Genomic DNA, 23,823 nt, shown 5'->3' with positions numbered 1-23,823 from the left:
CCTGACGGAGATGAGAAGGGAGTGAACAAAAGAAGGCCAACAGTATTAGAAATGACCCCCTGTTTGCGTTTCTCTCTAAGGAGTTATTTACTGGCTTTTAATTTGTGGTAGATGGATGCTCATGGTAGGTGCCTGCCACTGAAACTTGTGTGGTATTCTATGGCTTGGAAAGCTCTGTTTTTTTGGAATCAAATGCTATCACTGTCTAGACTATTCTTGTGACTAAAACATCATAACTTTTTCTTGTCATTTTGCCAGGCGGCCGCCGTCGACAAACTTGTTCACATTCAGCTGCAGGAAACATGCTAAAAATCCTGAAGCTGACATGTTAAAGCACCATACACAGAATTCTGAATTCTGACAAGTCCTGTTGACCTGTCGTTGTATTTGAGTGACCGGCGAGGAGAAATTTCATCTGCCGACTGAACTCTTGGCATACAGATGAGGAACCGTCCAAGTGCACCACTTCTGGCATTCAGCCCCGTTCCAGTTGTCATATTCCCAGTGACAATCATGTGGCTAGAGCATAGAGCAAGTGGCTGGGTGTGATGAGGCAACGTTAACTTTGGTGGCAGCTTGCTTTGTGAACCAATATGCAATTCTGTGAACCAGTAATCATCTGCCATGGCTACTCCCAGTGCACTCCACCGGTGGACTGCGCTCCGAGCCTTAACCTTCCTGACTATGCTTGCAGTCCTTGTGCAGGGAAGAAATCACCGAGGAGATGCTGCCTGTCCGCGCTTCTCGTGCGGCCCTCTCAGGAACGTGTCGTTCCCATTCCGCCGGGCAGGTGATCCAGCGGGATGCGGCGACAAATCGGGCGAGCTAGCCTGCGCCGATGCCAAGGCCACGCTTCGCATCGCAGATGCAACGTACTACGTGACCAGCATCAACTACACCGATTCCACCTTCCAGATCATCGACACCGACCTGGATCTCCACAGCAATTGCCCCCGTCTTCCTCGGTGGAACCGGCGACCCCATGAATATCTGGACGGGACAGAAGAACACCTACTCTGGCTCTTTGACTACGACGACATAGGAGCCAACTTGGCCCTCGTGACGTACAATCTGGCTAGCTTCGTTGAATGTTCCCAGGAAGTGAGGAACTACGGTATGTACATGCCCGTCGCTTGCATGAGCACCAGCGATTCTTTTGTCTATGTGTTAACCGGTCCAGGTGCCTCTCGTGTCGAGAACCTTGAGCCTTGGTGCCGGTATCTGGCCATGACTCCTCTGGGTGGTCCGGAGAATCGTCTAGATATCGGGGCGACTGCGCTGGAGAACGCAAGCTACACGGATGTGGTGAAGTCCATGAGGACCGGGTTCGCCGTTCGGTTTACACCGTTCGCGAGCTTCAAGGACTGCCTACTGCGCCTCATCCGGTGAGTTCTGAGATCTAGCTGTTGCATGTTTTAGCACGTGCATGGATGCCCACTCGATTGCCCTACATCTTCGCCCTTTTTTCTGCAGCACATTTCGCGAAGAACCAATGCAAAGAGGATCCATAGTTTTGAACCCTGATCTATATATTATTGAATGTGGAATTGAAGCAGCTCCAGCACCCTACATCCGTGTGTGCCTGATAATATTACTATTTGTCACGAGGACTTTCAAGTGGATTAATGGTACATCAAAAACTTCTGTTTATTTTATAACTCCTACTGGGTTAAAATGCGTCCCCACTGTTTTGAAGGCCTTTTCGGGCTGTTAGATTTTCATATATATTATTAACGGACTCCAGTTTAAATTATTTTCTTTCGTATCCTTTGGATGGTAGGAACGGTGCTACCAATTAATTCATGTGGATTGATTTCTTACGCTAGCTGCTAACTGTTCCTAATTCATGTGGACTTTTTAAATTTTTCCTAGTAGTTTTTTGAATTTACTATTTATGTGGATGCTCGTGGAACCATGTTTACCTTTGTATTTTTTATATACATTGTTGTTACATTTGTATGACACATGTGTGTTGTCATATCTAGCTGTGCACGGTTATAAATACTTAATTACACTTCGTAATAAAAAAATTATGCAGGACCATATAGATTCCTGTGGGGGTACTTGGCAGTTTGGACTTTCTTTGCTTCCAAGTATTGGAAAACAAGGATAACAATTGATGCAGTGGAGAAGTTTCTCCGCATGCAACAAATGCTCACCCCAACTAGGTATGCCTACACAGACATCACTGCAGTTACAGGTCATTTCCGAGATAAGTTGGGCCAAGGTGGTTACGGCTCCGTCTTCAAGGGTGTGCTACTTAATGACTTCCATGTGGCTGTCAAGATGCTAGCGCGTAACTCTAACTGCAATGGAGAAGATTTCATCAGTGAAGTTTCCACCATTGGTAGGATCCACCATGCTAATGTGGTGCGTCTTGTCGGGTTCTGCTCGGAAGAAATGAGGAGGGCTCTCATCTATGAGTACATGCCTCGAGGTTCTCTCGACAAGTACATCTTCTCCGCCAAGAAGAGTTTCTCTTGGGACAAGCTCATCGATATCGCTTTGGGCATTGCCCGAGGAATCAACTACCTACATCAGGGGTGTGAGATGCAGATTCTCCACTTTGACATCAAGCCCCACAACATCCTTCTTGATAGCAATTTTGTCCCCAAAGTTGCTGATTTCGGTCTGGCCAAACTATACCCAAGGGACAACAGTTTTGTGCCATCAAGAGCCCTACGGGGAACAATCGGGTACATAGCTCCTGAGATGATATCTCGGAGCTTCGGTGCCATATCGAACAAGTCTGATGTTTACAGCTTTGGGATGCTGCTGCTGGAGATGGCTGGAGGAAGAAGGAACGCCGATCCGAACGCAGCGAACTCGAGCCAAGCATACTACCCTTCATGGGTGTATGACCGGCTAATCGAACAAGAACATGTAGGTGAGATATCCACTCATGTTGATACTGAGATGCATGAGTTGGAGAAGAAGTTGTGCATCGTCGGATTATGGTGCATCCAAATGAAATCCCATGACCGTCCAATGATGAGCGAGGTTATAGAGATGCTGGAAGGAAACGCCAACAGCTTGCAGATGCCTTCCAGGCCATTCTTCTGCGACGAAGGGCACATCCATACGGAGGATACTTACAGTTTGTCGTCCGAATTGACTGAAATCTCCGAGGAGGATATGAGTGAAAATATTGATGTGTGACGTAATGTACGATGAAGTGATGCAATTAGCTCACGAGGAAATGAAATTATGATTGTAGTTGTATCAATTATGAAATAATCTGTTGTGTTTCCCTGCGTGCTGTGTATATGTTCAGGCCATTTATATATGATATTTGGCTTCAGCTGCTGCTGATCTGTGTTTTCTGTCATGCTCAAACTTTTGTATGAACCATGATGCTTTGATGAAAAAGCTGGGCCGTTAGCACTAAATATTTGCTAATTAATTTTGTATGAAATGTTTATTCAAATTTGGTGAAAGCAATCATGTTTTCAGGTACTAGGCAGATGTTTGGAAGATGAAGAACCGTAACTCGGAAACCCCGAATAGATCCTGGGTTTGGTGAGCTCAATCGAGAACCCCATTTTGATTATTCATTTTTTTGTGTTAATTTGAAGAAGAAAGGTTTCCGTTTGTGTGTTACATTAAGCACACAAAATTGTGGGTCTATATAGTTTGCCATAAATCCACAAAAATGTCGTGTGTGTGTGTGTGTGTGTATTTCTCAGGTCGGAAATATTTTTGTGTTGACATTTTATAGACACGTAGGTAGGACTCACGGTACCACAGCGTGCAGTGATTCACCCCGCGGTATTTGTGCGAACTCTGGCCGCGGTATTTGTGCTTTAGTCCTTAGTCAGAGATGCTGAAATGGACGTGTGCATTATCATGGAGGAATTCCAATTCTGAATAGTGCGTCGTTCCGAACCGCACTATTGTGAAGAAATAGACGTCATCGTCGTCATCCCCGGGTCTAATGCTCAAAGAAACTTCAATTTGTAAAACAGTGCAAGTGTATGTCTACCAACCACATCTAGTTGAATCAGTTGGCTATATTATTAACCATGCTCTTAAGTGGCTGAATTAAAATATCTTCATATGTCTTTTGTGAGTAAATAGCATAAAACTACTACTATACAGGCTAGGGTTTTAAAAAACTACCGGTTTTTTATTTTTCTCAGATAACTACCAAGTGGGTGGTCGACTGTTTCAAAAAACCCAAAATCTTCGTTGTTAAAAAATTAAACAGGTTTATGATAGATCAGGCCCGCACCTAAACGATCCGTCTATTTGACCGCTTGTTTGACCGTTAATTGACATGTGGGTCCCACATGTCAGTGTCTGCGAACTTTTCAAAAATGCCATCTGGCCCCTGCAAACTTTTCAAAAACGCAATCAGGTCCCTGTAAACTTTTGAAAAAAGCAATCGGGTCCCTCCCGTGGTCGTGCGCCAGCAGCCGCCGTGAGGGTCGCCGGCCAGCAGCCATGGCGCTGCCGTGGAGCTCCCTTCCGTCACGGGCGGCGCGTGGTGCTCCCTTCCGTCGCGACGAGCAGCCATGGCCCGCCGTGGAGCTTCCTTCCGCACGGGCGCCAGGGGGCATCACCGCTCACCGGCTATGGCCGTTGCGGCTGGGCGTAGAAGGCGGGCTTGCGGGCGTGGGAAGTGCAGGCCAGGAAGCTCGCGAGGCAGGAGCTCGAGCTCGAGCTTGAGCCTAGTCATGGCGGCCGGCCTCGGGAGCTCGGACCCGAGCGTTGACCACAACTATGGAGGGGATTCGAGCTGGGAAAGGAGGGCGCGTGGCTGGAGCACCGGAGCAACCCCACGAGTGCGGAACCACACTCCACGGTCTCTCCCCTGCCCGGCATCAGCGCCGCCACCGACGCCATGGACGCGGAGCACGGTGGCCTCGCGGGCAGCTCGTGCAGGAGCACCTCGACCTCGCTTCTGCCTCCCGCTAGCGACCGATTCCTGCCTAGCTCGCCTTCTTCCTCGGCTCCGATGGCTCGAGCGTGGTGGTTGACCGGCGGCGGCGTCCATGGCGGCTCGGGCGTGGCGGCCTCGTGAGACATGACGCCATGCCTGCAGGCCGTGGCTAGCGTCACGTTGGGGGAGAAGAGGTTCCAGGGAGAGGGGGCAGTAGTGGAGGCGGAGGAGCGGCCGGCCGACGCCGACGAGGTGGAAGGAGGGGCGACCGCCACTGGTTGAAGGAGCGGCGGCCGGCACTCCATCGATTTCCTGGGAGGAAGAAGAGAGGCAGGAGGAGTGAAGAGAATGGGGAAGAGAGCTGACATGTGGACCCCACATATCGGTTAACGGTCAAACAATCAGTTTTCATACGTGCGGGTCCCAATTGTCATAATCAGGATCAATTGTAAAGCACTAGATGTTTTGGGTTTTTTGAAACAGCCGACCACCCACTTGGTAGTTATCTGAGAAAAATTAAAAACCGATAGTTTTTTGGAACCCTAGCCTGTAAAGTAGTAGTTTTATGCTATTTACTCGTCTTTTGTAGGTGTCAGGTGCCTAATTTTCTCGATGTTTTCTACCACTGGCGAGAGCTACGATGTCGCAGCAGCAGCAAAAGAAGTTTGCTCACAATTTTCGCATAATTTGAGGCCCCTAGTTGTTGGTAATTTTATTTGCTTAGGGTCATTTCTGCATATGTGGGTTTAGTCACCCAATTATAAGGTTGTGTTTGCTATTTTCTTTATCTAATACTATACCATAGGCCGGATCCAATTTCCAAAAAGAAATATTTCTCATTGACATGCTCCAAATACATACGACAAGCGGGCACTGCATGCGCATGTGTTTATTTTTTTCTTTTGGAATTGTATGATTCCTTTTGGTTGCATTTTTTGAACTTGCAAATAATTATTATTCGTGGGTTAGCAGTTGGTAAGAATGACGTGGTAGATGCGCAAGAGTCACTTCCTTAATTGGTGTGGAGGAATTCCTAAAGTTCAATGCGACGTCTTGCCGTGTGCTTGGTGATTCCGGCTGAGCGTGACTTGCACATATAAATAATAAATGGGCGTGGTTGTCGTGGTCATTAGTAAGAAGGGAAAGATCAGGTGTAAGCTTTTGGTCAATTTGTGAATAATTGATGAGAATTTTGACTTGGAAACGGAAAGCAAAAGCAGTCTTCCAACAGGAAAAGAAAGAAAGCAAAAGCAAACAACCAGTTAGTGGACTTTTGAGTCGGAAAATTTCTTCAGCGAGCGAGTGGATTTTTTAGGGGCTGGGGAGAGAGTGGTGGGTGCATGCTCGAATTCGAATTCCACTGCGGCCAAGCCCGAGAACATCCATGCGGCCCGACGCTATTCCATATGCTGCTTATACGTCGTCCTTGACCCATTTACTTTGGGCCGGACGTTGCGTCAAAGTGTCGACATTTCGCACAGACCTGGCGTTCGAGCGACAACTTGGGCCGGCCCATTAAAGCGTTGCAGCGTTTCTGGTTTTGAGAACCTTCTAGAGATTCCCAGCCGGTTTTTTTGTTTCTTTTTGGTTTTTGGTTTTTTACTTTTTATTTTTTTCTGTTTATTTTTCTTCTTTCTTTTTATTTTATTTTCCTTTTTCTGTTTATTTATATTTTTTATTATATTTTTCTTTTTTTACATTTTCTTTTTCAAGTTGATATTTTTTAATTCAATTTTTTTTCAGATTTTCAAAAAATGTTCCACTTTTTAAAATATTTGAATTATCAAAAATGTTCGCGGTTGCAAAATTTGGTCTAAAATTTAAAAAACGTTCGCCTTTAAAAACTTGTTCAGGAATTTTAAAAAATGTTCGCGGTTTCAATTTTATGTTCGATATTTCCTGAAGTTCCATTTTGAACTTTTTGTTCAAAATTCAAAAAATGTTCATGTTTCCATTTTTATAATTTCTTGAAATGCTCCATTTTCCAAATATTTGTTCAAAATTCAAAAAAGTGGTGGTTTAAAAATTTGTTCGAAATTTCCTAATTTGTTCCTTCAAAGAATGGTTCACGTTTTTCAAAAAAAAAATTCTGTAGTTTCAAAAATTTTTGTTCGCATATGCATAATAATGTTCCCTTCTATAAAAATTTGTTCAGAAATTAAAAAACTGTTCATAGTTTTTCAAAATATACACTTTCAGAAAAAATGAACACTATTTTAAGATGTTTGCTACAGTAACTAATTCCATTTCTATGCAGTAGACAGCTCTGGTTATACGGTTGTGCTATGTTATTACATATTGTAAGCATTGCTAGTCAGTTGGAGTGGCTAGGAGCATGCAGTCTTAAGTTGTTGGTTGGTGGTTTGAATCCTGCCATTGCGCCTGCCTCTCTGTTTTGCATTTTTTTCCTTACAGCGGTACAGTGCGATGGGCCGGCTCAGTCATGCTGTCTCCCTATGCGTGCTGACTCCAGTTTGATGCAAAGAGCGTCTAATAGGAGGTCCCGCACTTGATTGCCATACCTCCTCCCGTTCGCTGCTCGGGACGTGTTGTTTCCCCAGTTCACTGGTCGTGATTGACCGGTTCACCGTTGACCCATTGACTTTTCTGAGAGAAAGTGTTTTTCTAAAGCAGGTATATTTCTAAAAACATCCTAAATCCGAAAAAATCATGGTTTCAAAAAAGGTACACGAACTCAAAAATGTTCACGAGTTCAAAAAAATCGTGGATTTGAAAAGTTTTACGAACTCAAAAAAATCAAGGGTTTAAAAAGATCGCACTATTAAAAAAATCGCGGATTTGAAAAAATTTCATGGAAAAAAGTTCAAGGGTTGAAAAAAACTTTGCGGAATTGAAAACAGTTGATGAACTCCAAAAAAGTTGATGGATTTTGGAAAAAAGATTGTGAACTCGGAAAAAGTTCATGGATTTTGGAAAAGAAATTTTGAAAAGGTTTAAGGGTTTGAATATATTCATGCATTTTAAAAAAGTTCATGGATCAAAAAGAAGCACAAATTTGAAAAGATACACATGTTTTAAAAACTTTCATGAGTTTGAAGAAAAATGCACATGTATAATAAAATAGTTTCACGGGTTCGAAGGGAAATATAGAATTTATTAAATTATTTCATGAATTTTAAAAAGAAAAGGAAAAGGAAAAGAAAAACCCAAATAAAAACCATCCAAAAACCAAAAGGGAAAAACAGGCCGGAAGCTTCCTAAGACCAGTGGCCGAAACTGCGCTCGAATACCTATTGATGGGCCGGCCCACAGAAAATCAACCGAAGCAGGTGGTGCGCGCAGCATACTACAAGCGCTATAACTGGCGCTACGAGCGCCGAACAGGAATTGGCCTTGATTGGTGCATTAGATGATCCCCATTTAGACCAGCGCTCCCCCGTCGACGGCGACCCCGGCAATAGTGCTTGAATGCGGCAGCTACCCACCGGTGGCCATCGCACTTGTCTTTCCTCTTAGAATTCAGAACATGAATAGTAAGTTTCTAGCAGTGTCTTGCAGCCGTGTAGTCCGGTCCTCCTATGGCAAGTAACCTCATAGGAATTTTAGCCGAGAATGCAAATTCCTCCAATCAAAGCATTAGACGAAAATGTGAAAAACATGGACAGGTTCCTTAAATTTAAAAAAACAAATGACAAAGATACAACTAAATCCGACCTGAACCCAGGACATATTGGGTATTCAGGTCCTGACTGTCTGTCTTTCCAGTCACACTATCCACTGTTTCAGTTGCATTATGTTCAGTCACATACAAACATGGAAATGAAACCAAATGATCTCACATGTTACAAACATAATTTTGTCCACATTACATGACAGAATCAAGACCTGATCCCAGATCTCACAAATATAATTATGTCCATATTACATGCTGCATTGTATTTTCTTTTTCCTGAAATATCTACTTACATATACGTACTTGCAGCATCAGCTGCATTAAGCTCATCCATATACAAACGTGGAGATGAAGGCAGAAAACACAAATGGGCAGTACTTTGATCGCACATCTTACAAATATACTTTTGTCCCCACAACATTACATGTTGTACTTTATTTATTTATGTATATACTCGCCGTGTCCCTGTATGGTTGTTTCTGGGATATCTGTATCTGTATCCCTGTGTCCGTGTGCATATATCAATGCTTCTTAGATGGCCATGTCTAGAAGAATAACAAGTCAGACAATTAGCAACAGTTCTAATGAAGAGACAAATGGAACGGAAAAGGCAACAATGAGACAGTTAGAAACATGTGCGGACAAATATAACTCGCTTCCGTAATTTATTTTTATATAGATGTGTTATAACTTGCTCTTGATACTGGCAATAGATTAAAAAAGTCCATACTTGTTGTCAACTGGAAGGAATATTAAGGATGGAGAATTTAGCTGGCAAAAAGACCAAAAACAATATGGCTTATAACTTATGTTCTCTAAACTCATCCCTCATCATGTCAAGCAAACAAGATTATGCCAAAATAATATACTCTTGGCACAAAAATTGATGCTGGGTATTCTGTTCTAAATAAAAAGATCCCAACATAAGAAAATTCATATCGTTTCTTTGTGCTACAAATGTAATAAATGAACAAATGACAAAAACACAGTTATTTCAGAGTGTATGGATTCAACGACGTTGTTTTATTAGAGTTAAGATTAATGCCAAGATGAAAACATATAATAATGGATAAAGAATAGAATTCGCTTGGGGGTTTCAAAGTGCCAACTGAGTTGCTAATTTGGCATTTGATTTGGGTATTAAGATAAGTTGTACTAAAACAATATGACTATAAATTCATCCATCTAGCATAGGGGCACTTACTAAGTTTTATCACCGGAAATTGCTTACTAAGCTCAAGTTATAACTGAACATTTGAAGTACCACAATCATTGTGTGCGAGCAATCATGTACTGTACATAACACAACTAAATTCGGTTACTTCCAAATAAAAGAAAACTAAGAATGAGCAATCACCTGGCGGATAGAAACTGGTGAATGGGTGGCAGTATTTCATCAAACGGCTTTCATCAAGTTTTGTGGATTCCATCGACTTAAGATCAAGCATGTAGGCACTGTCATCAACATACAGAATGATCACATTGTTTTCCTCGTCATAGGAGAGGATTTTCTGATGCCTTGGCTTCTTACTAACACGAGGAGGGATCCCAAGAATGTCATGCATATCAACTGTCTTATGCTGCAACCACGTGGCAAGACCGTGACAATTTTTCTTCCTCAGCCATATTTCTAGGATCGGAAATGAAAACCTGACCCAGCCAACTGTGCCTTGCTCTGTTTTGATGATCCTATGGCTGCCGGAATAATTCATATCAGAAGGTCCCTTGATCACAGCCTATCCAAATCAAACTCAAGCATGGCAGCACAAACATCATTTGATGAAAGCATCCAGTAGAGCACATTTCCAACCAGGGTCGCTGGAACATCAACAAGAGCAACTTTAAATGGAGCTTCTATTTCCTTAAGGCCGCCCCATGTGCCACTTTCTGATGAGTAAACAGATGTGATAAATCGATAGCGTGTAGGGTACCTCGACAGGAATGCCACCTTGAATGGGCTCTCGTGGCAAAAGCCGTGCACGTGGTCCTCCGGGCCGCTGGCAGCACAGAGCACAGCCCCGTGGTGGTAGTTGCACTCCCTGAACTCGTCCGGAAAGGCCAGGCAGTGCTCCTGGCCGGTGATGGGGGCGAACACAACAAAACGCGCCAACCGCCTGTGTATGGCCAACACCCGACCGTGGCGGCAGTCGGTCGCGTCGCAGTCGCGGGAGGTCATCCAGCCTGAGATGTGAATGCTGTCGGCAGGGATACGGTCGGGAGGATGCAAGACGGGGGTGAAGTGGAACTTCTGCTGGCGGCGCTCGAAAACGCCGAGGAGTGGAGGCTTCCACTTCCTGCGGTGCTGGCTCATAAAGTTTGGGTCGGTGGCGACGCCTCGCCAGAGCGTGGAGACGCCGGATGCGCGCAGGAAGGAGCGCCGCTTCGGTGGCAGCACGAGGGAGGGCCGCTCCGGTGGAAGCAGGAGCAGGATCTCCCAAATCATATCCAACGGCAGCGACTCCCACAGGGTATCAGCGTCAGCTTCGTCTGGCACCTCCGGCGAGCTGGCGCGGCGGCGGCGGCTGGGACGGGTCGCCCCGTCGCCGTCCTCGCTGCCGACGACTCGGGAGCGGCGGCGACTAGGACGGGTCACGCCGTCGCCGTCCTCGCTGCTGATGACTCGGGAGCGGCGGCGACTAGGACGGGTCGCCCCGTCGCCATTCTCGCTGCCGTGGACTCGGGAGCGGCGGCGACTAGGACGGGCCGCCCCGTCGCCTTGGATTCGGGAGCGGCTGCGGCGGCGGCCGGCCATTTCTGCTCGCGTCGATTTGGGAACGGCCGCGCCGCCAAGGCGGAGGTCCGGGTGCCTGCCTACTCGGGGGCTAGGGTTCGTGTTCTTATATACATGATCGTGCTATTGGGCCCCGTCGGCCCAAGAGTTCCCCGGAGCCACCTCCGCATCTCAAGCCCACGAGTTTAAACTGAATTTTCTCCAAAACCAAAAAAAAAAAACGGGTTTTAATTGAATGTTGCGCTGATGCAGATGATCAGGCAAAGGATGAGAGTTCACTCTGCAAACTGAATGTTGCACTGCGTAAACTGAATTTACATTAGCCAAATTTAAACTGAATGGAGCACCGTGTAAACTGAAACTTGACACGAGTACAATTTGCAACAACAACAAAATGACAGGACTAAAATTTGTAAACTAAAAATTTCGATCTCTGAAGATTTAAACTAAACTGAAAATGTAGATCATGGTAAGGAAACTTGAAGTAGATCATAGACTTGTTTGAACTCGAGTTGCTCAGCACCCTCACCCTCAATCCTCTCTCACTATCCCTTCTTTTCTTCCCAAGTCTCTCTATTTTTTCTCTCTGCTCTGTTTCATGCTATTCTTCTATTCTTTCAACTTAGATTGGGTAACAAGTCAACCGAATTTTGCAGAGATGACTCAAAACACAGCCTGTAGACACGTGTGCTGTTAACTTGAAACTTCCACTTCTAATTATGTCTTATGAAATTTATAGACTGTTGTTCTCTTCCAAGCATATATTGTTTAGCAAGTTAGAGTGTTCAATCAAGTCAGGGCGTAGTTTTGTCATATCTTCTGGTTTTAAAGCATATACGACAAGAGCATCCATCTTGGTATTTTGACACTGTCATGCTTCACTTGTACTGTGCTTTACATTGTGGAAATATGAAACGTTTATAGATTACTCCTATAAAAGATGTTGGGCTACCCGCCTCCTGGAGCTCGTCGAGGGTGAAGAGAGTCTCCCGGCCGTCCGTTGCAGGGTGACTTGCGGCGGAGCCTCTCGGGGTGGCTCTGGGCCGCCCGATCTACCCGAACAGCTCGAACCCTGGCAACCCGATTGGAGGGTCCAAGACGGGTGGGCCGCCGGGCACGTCCGGTCCACTCGTCATTGGACGGTGCCCGCAGCTGAAAGCCGCCACCGCCCAATGGTCTGGCCAAGCCCGTGTCGAAGGTCCATGACGGGTGGACCCCGTGGGCGCCTAGGGCGACCATCATTGAACGACGCCTGAAGGAAATATGCCCTAGAGGCAATAATAAAGTTATTGTTTATTTTCTTATTTCATGATAAATGTTTATTATTCATGCTAGAATTGTATTAACCGGAAACTTAGTACATGTGTGAATACATAGACAAAACAAAGTGTCCCTAGTATGCCTCTACTTGACTAGCTCGTTTATCAAAGATGGTTATGTTTCCTAACCATAGACATGTGTTATCATTTGATGAACGGGATCATATCATTAGGAGAATGATGTGATGGACAAGACCCATTCGTTAGCTTAGCATTATGATCGTTATAGTTTCATTGCTACTGCTTTCTTCATGACTTATACATGTTCCTCAGACTATGAGATTATGCAATTCTAGAATACCGGGGGAACACCTTGTGTGCTATCAAACGTCACAACGTAACTGGGTGATCATAAAGATGCTCTACAGGTGTCTCCGATGGTGTTTGTTGAGTTGGCATAGATCGAGATTAGGATTTGTCACTCAGTGTATCGGAAAGGTATCTATGGGCCTTCTCGGTAATGCACATCACTATAAGCCTTGCAACCATTGTGACTAATGAATAGAGACCAGGGGCGGAGCCAGGATTTGGATATAGGGGGGGGGCAAGCCAAACCAAGCAAAGAAAAAAAATTATCCAGTACAAAAATAATCATATAGAACAAGGTTTTGCTGAAGCGACATAAAAATATCATTACATTTCTATTAATTTAAAGTGGCTTCTACGACTGCTAATAAGATCAAAAATATTAATAATTTCATCAGAAGATATCTTAGCTGCTATTTTTTTCTATGTAAATTATCATGCAATGGCGAAGCAAATCATCTCCCATTTTACTTCGAAGACGTGTCTTGAATATTTTCATAGCCGAAAAAGCCCGCTCTGCAGTTGTCATTGAGACTGGGAGAGTGATAACTAGTCGCAGCAACCTGTCAACCATTGGATATGAAGAAGCTTTTCTGGTTTTAACTAGCCCTTTTGTTAAACAAGCAATAGATGACAAGGTCATCAGTTCTGGATGGTTGTACACATCTAGCTGAAAATGAGGTAGCTGACTTTCCAACTGAGCTAATTCTTGACTTGAAAAATCAGCAGGATAGAATTTTTCTGCAAGAGTGCTTATCTTTGGGATATCAAAAGATTCATGCCTTGGATCCAATGATGAACAGAGAGTAAGGAGCTCAGTTGATTGTGTACTGAATCGATCATTCAGTTCACTCAGTTGTTGATCAATTGCAACACTGAAAACATCGACTTTGTAGTGGTGGAGCGTTGTTGTGTTGTCATGCTTATTTCGAGATTTGGTAACATCAACATACCTATTAATTGCATTACAAAGTCAGCTAAATTCTCAAGATAAAAAGCAACCAAGATATAACTTAATATAAGTTAAGTAATTTTAGAAAGTAGAAAAACATACTTGCGGTCCAAATCTGGGATATCAATCTCGTGCTTCACACAAAAAGATTTGACCTCCTCTAAAAGAGAGTCCCAACCATGTTCCCTTAGCTCACCAAGTAGGAACTTTGTGTTAGAAACAGAATCCATGGCATTTAAAATATCCAAAGATTTGTATTGGAATTTCTGACACAACACATCAGTGATCTTCATAATCTTTTCCATCAGATGTAGAATGAACACGAAATCAAATGATATGAGAATTTTAAGGGATCCAACGGCATCTCCACGAGAATATTTTGAGACTGAACGGTCACTTGCTATACCTCTTAAGACGGCAACTGTAGCAGCAAACATCTTCTTTAAGCTCTATATGGACTTATAGTGTGAACTCCATCTTGTGTCTCCTGGTCTCTGTAAGGTTCCTATTTGGTTTTGCCCTCTGCCTATATCAAGCTCTCCCAACTCAATTTCACGAGCAATTTCCTCCGCTTGGTTTGCTAGTAGCTCATCGCTGCGCTTTGTGGAAGCACTAACAACATTTATTACAAAATTTGCATTCTGAAAGAAGTTATGTACCTCATGTACCTCTCGTGATGCAGCAACAAGCGCCAATTGTAATTGATGAGCCATACAATGAATATAGTAGGCATACGGACACTCATGGAGAATAAGTGCCTTCAGTCCATTCCACTCCCCTCTCATATTACTTGCACCGTCATATGCTTGGCCCCTGATGTCTTGTACATTCAAGTTATTACTTCCTCCGTTTCTTTTTAGTCTGCATATAAGATTTGGTCAAAGTCAAACTTTATAAAGTTTGACCAACTTTGTAGGAAAAAATATCAACATCTACAATACTAAAGCTATATGGCATGAAAATTCATTTTATGATGCATCTAACAATATTGATTTCATATTGTGAATCTTGATGTTTTTTTCTATAAACTTAGTCAAAGTTAACAAAGTTTGACTTTTACCAAATCTTATATGCAGACTAAAAAGAATCGGAGGGAGTATTTGACAGTACAATACATATTGCATTTTTCAAAGTTAAGGCAGCAGTGTCATTAACATGAACTAGATCAAGGAAACGCTCAATTGTTTCTGCTTTTTTGTTGGCAAATCGAAGAACAACTACCATTTGTTCTTTTTTTGATTCATCCCGAGCTTCATCAACCATTATATAGAACTTGGCTTTACCTATTTCTTCTCTAATTGCTTTCTGCACTTCTAGAGCAAGTATGCCAACAACCTCTTTCTGAACTTCTCCGGATGTATACTTTGCATTACCTGGAGCATTTTCAAGAACAACTCCTGCGACATCCTTATTGTACAAAGCGAGAATCTTAACCATTTCAAGAAAATTTCCTTGGTTCTTAGACCCCGCAGATTCATCATGACTTCTAAAAGAACAAGCTTGGAATATCAGCCACCTAATGGGACAAAGCGACTAGATGTTAGATACCAAAACATTAAGTCATGTCAAATTTTAGTTGATGTAAAAAAACTTGCTTACCTCATGGCATCGATAGTAGTCTTAAGCCTCAATCTCGCAGCAGTAGCTACTTTCTCATTTCTCTTTTCCATCACGTTGTCGATATGAGCCATACTGGTCTTGAGATCTTCATAGCACCGAGCAGAATAGTTGTGAGCAGAGTCCGGACCCCCAACATGAGTTAAAAAAGCACACGCTTTTCCATCATTAATCTTTTTCCAGTTTCTAAAACCCTTGACCGAGAATGTATCAGACCCACATCTCCCAACAGGTTTTTTTGAGAAGAGAAAGCACGGCAAACAATATGCGCTATCATTGTGTGTTGAATACTCAAGCCACCAGAAATTTGTGTACCAATCTTTTTCAAATCGACGACGGTGTTTAGACTTTTCATCAAATGGGTATTCTTTCAACTCCGGTTGATATGCTCCCTTAGATATATAAAAATGCTGAGCGTCATCTTGCTTGTCCAGTGGGAGCTCCCAAATTTGGCAACGTTTACCGGGGTCTCTCTGATAAGGTGTGGTTATAACTTCTGCTTGTTCTGCAACAGTTACCACGTCCGGCATATCCTGATCAGAAGCGTTAACTAGATTCGGATTTGTAACTTGCACATCCGCCTCACCAACAATTTCAGTAGGTTGAGAACTTGAAGCAACCGGCTTAAAAAAAGCATTAATCTTAATGGTGTTTGGCCCTGCTTTTCTCTTCATAGCTGCTGCCTGCATATTGGAATGGAGTCATGAAGAATTAACATGCGTATAAGTTCGACATAATCGCAGATAGGAACTAATACAAGATAATGGATAATTTGCATCACAAAAATAAGAACTCGCCGCTGGCCGGCACACACAGTACAACACTATCATGATAATTGTGGACATGTCGAAGATGGGAACAGCCGAACAGGGAATCCTTCGTAGAATCAAAGACCATAGAATCACAAATTACACAACCAAATTACCAAAGCAAAGAAAATCTAGAGCATCAATTCGACCATGACTGAATTCGACACGGATACAGGATAACAGGATGAGAATCGACTTGCTAGTTTGTGGATTGAAGCGGGACTGCAGGAAGAATTGACAAGTGCAGGTGCAGCAGCCATTTACCTGAATATGTGAATCAGACCCGCTGATACCTGATCGAGAATCAAGAGCTGGAGCCACCACCACCGAGCCAGGAGATGAGGAGAAGGCGAGAAGCAGGCTTGGGTCCTGGGCAGGAGCAGCTGAGCAGAGGAGGGCGAATGGGCGATGGGCGAGAAGGGTAAGAGGCGAACGGGGGCGAGGGCGTCGAAAACTGGAACGGCGGCGGCGACTAATCCCATGTATACGCGAATTATGGACTTAGAGTTACGATGGAAGCTAGGGCCTAGGCCGCTACTAGTGGGCTTTTTTCACACATGCCTTTTTTTCTTTCTACCAATATTGACGTTGTCACGTTGAGGTATCTGATAGGGGGGCCAAATACATGCGTACCTGCCTATGTCTCGTCAATCCTATACGTACTTCAGGTTCGCTCGATCGTTGGGGGGGGGGGGCAGGCCCCTGCTCGCCCCCTGTCTCCACCACTGAAAGAGACTTGCTGGTAACGAGATTGAATTAGGTATGAGGATACCGATGATCGAATCTCGGGCAAGTAACATACCGATGACAAAGGGAACAATGTATGTTGTTATGCGGTTTGACCGATAAAGATCTTCGTAGAATATGTAGGAGCCAATATGAGCATCCAGATTCCGCTATTGGTTATTGACCGGAGATGTGTCTCGGTCATCTCTATGTTGGTGAACGTAGCAGAATTTTAAAATTTTCTACGCATCACCAAGATCAATCTATGGAGTCATCTAGCAACGAGGGAGAGAGGAGTGCATCTACATACCCTTGTAGATCACGTGCGGAAGCGTTCAAGAGAACGGGGTTGATGGAGTCGTACTCGACGTGATTCAAATCACCGATGACCTAGTGCCGAACGGACGGCACCTCCGCGTTCAACACACGTACGGTTGGGAAGACGTCTCCTCCTTCTTGATCCAGCAAGGGGGAAGGAGAGGTTGATGAAGATCCAGCAGCACGACGGCGTGGTGGTGTGGATGCAGCAGGATCCCGGTAGGGCTTCGCCAAGAGCAAGCGGGGAGGAGAGGTGTTACGGAGGGAGAGGGAGGCGCCAAGAGCCAGGGATGGCTTCTCCCCCAAGCCAAGTGGGGGCGCCCCCACCCCTAGGGTTTCCCAACCCTAGGCGCAGGGGAGGCCCAAGGGGGGGCGCACCAGCCCACTAGGGGCTGGTTTCCCTCCCAATTCAGCCCATGGGGCCCTCCGGGATAGGTGGCTCCACCCGGTGGACCCCCGGGACCCTTCCGGTGGTCCCGGTACAATACCGGCGACCCCCGAAACCTCCCGATGGCCGAAACTGGACTTCCTATATATAAATATTTACCTCCGGACCATTCCGGGACTCCTCGTGACGTCCGGGATCTCATCCGGGACTCCGAACAACTTTCGGTTTACCGCATACTAATATCTCTACAACGCTAGCGTCACCGAACCTTAAGTGTGTAGACCCTACGGGTTCGGGAGACATGCAGACATGACCGAGACGCCTCTCCGGTCAATAACCAACAGCGGGATCTGGATACCCATGTTGGCTCCCACATGATCCACGATGATCTTATCGGATGAACCACGATGTTGAGGATTCAATCAATCCGTATACAATTCCCTTTGTCAATCGGTACGTTACTTGCCCGAGACTCGATCATCGGTATCCCAGTACCTCGTTCAATCTCGTTACCGGCAAGTCACTTTATTCGTGCCGTAATGCATGATCCCGTGATCAACCACTTGGTCACATTGAGCTCATTATGATGATGCATTACCGAGTGGGCCCAGAGATACCCCTTCGTCATACGGAGTGACAAATCCCAGTCTCGATTCGTGCCAACCCAACAGACACTTTCGGAGATACCTGTAGTGTACCTTTATAGTCACCCAGTTATGTTGTGACGTTTGGCACACCCAAGGCACTCCTACGGTATCCGGGAGTTGCACAATCTCATGGTCTAAGGAAATGATACTTGACATTCGGAAAAGTTACAGCAAACGAACTACACGATCTTTGAGCTATGCTTAGGATTGGGTTTTGTCCATCACAGCATTCTCCTAATGATGTGATCCCGTTATCAATGACATCCAATGTCCATAGTCAGGAAACCATGACTATCTTTTGATCAACGAGCTAGTCAACTAGAGGCTCACTAGGGACGTGTTGTGGTCTATGTATTCACACATGTATTACGATTTCCGGATAACACAATTATAGCATGAACAGTAGACAATTATCATGAACAAAGAAATATAATAATAACCATTTTATTATTGCCTCCAGGGCATATTTCCAATAGTCTCCCACTTGCACTAGAGTTAATAGTCTAGTTACATTGTGATGAATCGAACACCCATGCAGTTCTATTGTTGATCATGTTTTGCTCTAGGGAGAGGTTTAGTCAACGGATCTGCCACATTCAGGTCCGTATGTACTTTACAAATCTCTATTTCTCCATTTTGAACACTTTCACGAATGGAGGTGAAGCGACGCTTCATATGCCTGGTCTTCTTGTGAAACCTGGGCTCCTTGGCAAGGGCAATAGCTCTAGTGTTGTAACAGAAAAGAGTCATTGGGCCCGACGCATTGGGTATGACTCCTAGGTCGGTAATGAACTCCTTCACCCAGACTGCTTCTTGTGCTACCTCCGAGGTTGCCATGTACTCCGCTTCACATGTAGATCCCGCCACAACGCTTTGCTTGCAACTGCACCAGCTTGCTGCCCCACCATTCAAAATATACATGTATCCGGTTTGTGACTTAGAGTCATCCAGATCAGTGTCGAAGCTAGCATCGACGTAACCCTTTATGACGAGCTCTTCGTCACCTCCATAAACGAGAAACATATCCTTAGTCCTTTTCAGGTATTTCAGGATATTCTTGACCGCTGTCCAGTGTTCCATGCCGGGATTACTTTGGTACCTTCCTACCAAACTTATGGCAAGGTTTACATCAGGTCTGGTACACAGCATAGCATACATGATAGACCCTATGGCCAAGGCATAGGGGACGACACTCATCTTTTCTCTATCTTCTGCCGTGGTCGGGCATTGAGCCGTGCTCAACCTCGTACCTTGCAATATAGGCAAGAACCCCTTCTTTGACTGATCCATTTTGAACTTCTTCAATATCTTGTCAATGTACGTACTTTGTGAAAGACCAATGAGGCATCTCGATCTATCTCTATAGATCTTGATGCCTAATATATAAGCAGCTTCTCCAAGGTCCTTCATTGAAAAACACTTGTTCAAGTAGGCCTTTATGCTTTCCAAGAATTCTATATCATTTCCCATCAATAGTATGTCATCCACATACAATATGAGAAATGCTACAGAGCTCCCACTCACTTTCTTGTAAATACAGGCTTCTCCATAAGTCTGCGTAAACCCAAACGCTTTGATTATCTCATCAAAACGAATGTTCCAACTCCGAGATGCTTGCACCAGCCCATAAATCAAGCGTTGGAGCTTGCACACCTTGTCAGCATTCTTAGGATCGACAAAACCTTCCAGCTGCATCATATACAATTCTTCCTTAAGGAAACCATTAAGGAATGCCGTTTTGACGTCCATTTGCCATATCTCATAGTCATAGAATGCAGCAATTGCTAACATGATTCGGACAGACTTCAGCTTCGCTACAGGTGAGAAAGTCTCATCGTAGTCAACCCCTTGAACTTGTCGATAACCCTTAGCGACAAGCCGAGCTTTATAGATGGTTACGTTACCATCCGCGTCTGTCTTCTTCTTAAAGATCCATTTATTTTCTATGGCTCGCCGATCATCGGGCAAGTCAGTCAAAGTCCATACTTCGTTTTCATACATGGATCCTATCTCGGATTTCATGGCTTCCAGCCATTTGTCGGAATCCGGGCCCGCCATCGCTTCTTCATAGTTCGAAGGTTCACCGTTGTCTAACAACATGATTTCCAAGACAGGGTTGCCGTACCACTCTGGTGCGGAACGTGTCCTTGTGGACCTACGAAGTTCAGTAGCAACTTGATCTGAAGTTTCATGATCGTCATCATTAACTTCCTCTCTCGTCGGTGCAGGCACCTTAGGAACATTTTCTTGAGTTGCGCTACTTACCAGTTCAAGAGGTAATACTTCATCAAGTTCTACTTTCCTCCCACTTATTTCTTTCGAGAGAAACTCTTTCTCTAGAAAGGACCCATTCTTGGCAACAAAGATCTTGCCTTCGGATCTGAGGTAGAAGGTATACCCAATAGTTTCTTTAGGGTATCCTATGAAGACGCATTTTTCCGATTTGGGTTCGAGCTTTTCAGGTTGAAGTTTCTTGACATAAGCATCGCATCCCTAAACTTTTAGAAACGACAGCTTATGTTTCTTCCCAAACCATAATTCATACGGTGTCGTCTCAACAGATTTCGACGGAGCCCTATTTAAAGTGAATGCGGCAGTCTCTAAAGCATAGCCCCAAAATGACAGCGGTAAATCGGTAAGAGACATCATAGATCGCACCATATCCAATAGAGTGCGATTTCGACGTTCGGACACACCATTACGCTGAGGTGTTCCAGGCGGCGTGAGTTGTGAAACTATTCCACATTTTCTTAAGTGTGTGCCAAATTCGTGACTCAAGTATTCTCCCCCATGATCTGATCGCAAACTTGATTTTCCTGTCACGTTGATTCTCAACCTCACTCTGAAATTCCTTGAACTTTTCAAAGGTCTCAGACTTGTGTTTCATTAAGTAGACATACCCATATCTACTCAAGTCATCAGTGAGGGTGAGAACATAACGATAGCCACCGCGAGGCTCAACACTCATTGGACCGCACACATCAGTATGTATGATTTCCAATAAGTTGGTTGCTCGCTCCATTGTTCCTGAGAACGGAGTCTTGGTCATTTTACCCATGAGGCATGGTTCGCACGTGTCAAATGATTCATAATCAAGAGACTCCAAAAGCCCATCTGCATGGAGCTTCTTCATGCGTTTGACACCTATGTGACCAAGGCGGCAGTGCCACAAGTATGTGGGACTATCATTATCAACCTTACATCTTTTGGTATTCACACTATGAATATGTGTAGCATTACGCTCGAGATTCATTAAGAATAAACCATTCACCATCGGAGCATGACCATAAAACATATCTCTCATATAGATAGAACAACCATTTTTCTCGGATTTAAATGAGTAGCCATCTCGAATTAAACGAGATCCTGATACAATGTTCATGCTCAAAGCTGGCACTAAATAACAATTATTGAGGTTTAAAACTAATCCCGTAGGTAAATGTAGAGGTAGCGTGCCGACGGCGATTACATCAACCGTGGAACCATTCCCGACGCGCATCGTCACCTCGTCCTTCACCAGTCTCCGCTTATTCTGCAGCTCCTGCTTTGAGTTACAAATGTGAGCAACCGCACCGGTATCAAATACCCAGGAGCTACTGCGAGTACTGGTAAGGTACACATCAATTACATGTATATCACATATACCTTTGGTGTTGCCGGCCTTCTTGTCCGCTAAGTATTTGGGGCAGTTCCGCTTCCAGTGACCACTTCCCTTGCAATAAAAACACTCAGTCTCGGGCTTGGGTCCATTCTTTGGCTTCTTCCCGGCAGCTTGCTTACCGGGCGCGGCAACTCCCTTGCCGTCCTTCTTGAAGTTCTTCTTACCCTTGCCTTTCTTGAACTCAGTGGTTTTATTCACAATCAATATTTGATGTTCCTTTTTGATTTCTACCTCTGCTGATTTCAGCATTGAATATACCTCAGGAATGGTCTTTTCCATCCCCTGCATATTGAAGTTCATCACAAAGCTCTTGTAGCTCGGTGGAAGCGACTGAAGGATTTTGTCAATGACCGCGTCATCCAGGAGATTAACTCCCAGCTGAGTCAAGCGATTATGCAACCCAGATATTTTGAGTATGTGCTTACTGACAGAACTATTTTCCTCCATCTTACAACTGAAGAACTTGCCGAAGACTTCATATCTCTCGACCCGGGCATGAGCTTGGAAAACCATTTTCAGCTCTTCGAACATCTCATATGCTCCGTGTCTCTCAAAACGCTTTTGGAGCCCCGGTTCTAAGCTGTAAAGCATGCCGCACTGAACGAGGGAGTAATCATCAGCACGTGACTGCCAAGCGTTCATAACGTCTTGGTTCTCTGGGACAGGTGCGTTACCTAGCGGTGCTTCTAGGACATAATCTTTCTTGGCAGCTATGAGGATGATCCTCAGGTTCCGGACCCAGTCCGTATAGTTGCTGCCATCATTTTTCAGCTTGGTTTTCTCTAGGAACGCGTTGAAGTTGAGGACAACGTGGGCCATTTGATCTACAAGACATATTGTAAAGATTTTAGACTAAGTTCATGATAATTAAGTTCATCTAATCAAATTACTCAATGAACTCCCACTCAGATAGACATCCCTCCAGTCATCTAAGTGAAACATGATCCGAGTTAACTAGGTCGTGTCCGATCATCACGTGAGACGGACTAGCCAACATCGGTGAACATCTACATGTTGATCGTATCTTCTATACGACTCATGCTCGACCTTTCGGTCTTTCGTGTTCCGAGGCCATGTCTGTACATGCTAGGCTCGTCAAGTCAACCTAAGTGTATTGCGTGTGTAAATTTGGCTTACACCTGTTGTATTCGAACGTTAGAATCTATCACACCCGATCATCACGTGGTGCTTCGAAACAACGAACCCTCGCAACGGTGTACAGTTAGGGGGAACACTTTCTTGAAATTATTACGAGGGATCATCTTATTTAAGCTACCGTCGTTCTAAGCAAATAAGATGTAAAGCATGATAAACATCACATGCAATCAAATAGTGACATGATATGGCCAATATCATTTGCTCCTTTTGATCTCCATCTTCGGGGCTCCATGATCATCATTGTCACTGGCATGACACCATGATCTCCATCATCATGATCTCCATCATCGTGTCTTCTTGAAGTTGTCTCGTCATCTATTACTTCTACTACTATGGCTAACGGTTTAGCAATAAAGTAAAGTAATTACATGACGTTATATGTTGACACGCAGGTCACAAATAAATTAAGACAACTCCTATGGCTCCTGCCGGTTGTCATACTCATCGACATGCAAGTCGTGATTCCTATTACAAGAACATGATCAATTGGAAATGTAGATCATGATAAGGAAACTTGAAGTAGATCATAAACTTGTTGTAGTGTCAGGAGTATAGTAAATTAATTTAAGAACAAAGTACTGTACATCGTTATAAACTTGCAGTACATCATGATAAGAACATGGTACCATATTGCAACACAAGAACTTTGGCTGCAGTTATTTGCGGTAAATAACC

General features: G+C 44.3%; 2 protein-coding genes and 1 pseudogene across 2 annotated transcripts; 1 reads left to right on the top strand and 2 right to left on the bottom strand.

Annotated features, from left to right (window-relative positions):
* The first annotated feature begins 3 nt into the window (after positions 1–3).
* LOC125542326 (LEAF RUST 10 DISEASE-RESISTANCE LOCUS RECEPTOR-LIKE PROTEIN KINASE-like 2.4) lies at positions 4–3,307 on the top strand. Its single transcript, XM_048705311.2, has 4 exons — positions 4–124; positions 259–1,385; positions 1,474–1,628; positions 2,039–3,307. The coding sequence occupies exons 2-4, from the start codon at positions 625–627 to the stop codon at positions 3,157–3,159; spliced, it is 2,037 nt and encodes a 678-aa protein (XP_048561268.2). The 5' UTR covers positions 4–124; positions 259–624; the 3' UTR covers positions 3,160–3,307.
* A 5,411-nt stretch (positions 3,308–8,718) lies between these two features.
* On the bottom strand, positions 8,719–11,323 carry LOC125542325 (uncharacterized). The gene is made up of 3 exons (XM_048705309.2): positions 10,448–11,323; positions 9,874–10,334; positions 8,719–9,061 (listed from the first exon to the last, which is right to left on the bottom strand). The coding sequence occupies exons 1-2, from the start codon at positions 11,266–11,268 to the stop codon at positions 10,289–10,291; spliced, it is 867 nt and encodes a 288-aa protein (XP_048561266.2). The 5' UTR covers positions 11,269–11,323; the 3' UTR covers positions 8,719–9,061; positions 9,874–10,288.
* A 2,098-nt stretch (positions 11,324–13,421) lies between these two features.
* On the bottom strand, positions 13,422–16,732 carry LOC147977708 (uncharacterized; annotated as a pseudogene).
* Between the last annotated feature and the right edge of the window lie 7,091 nt (positions 16,733–23,823).

The sequence above is a fragment of the Triticum urartu genome, chromosome 3A (assembly GCF_056163025.1).
Source record: "Triticum urartu cultivar PI428250 chromosome 3A, HENAU_Tu73, whole genome shotgun sequence".
Lineage (NCBI taxonomy): Eukaryota > Viridiplantae > Streptophyta > Magnoliopsida > Poales > Poaceae > Triticum > Triticum urartu.
Note: the sequence above shows the minus strand (reverse complement) of the source record. Positions and strands in the feature narration are given on the sequence as shown.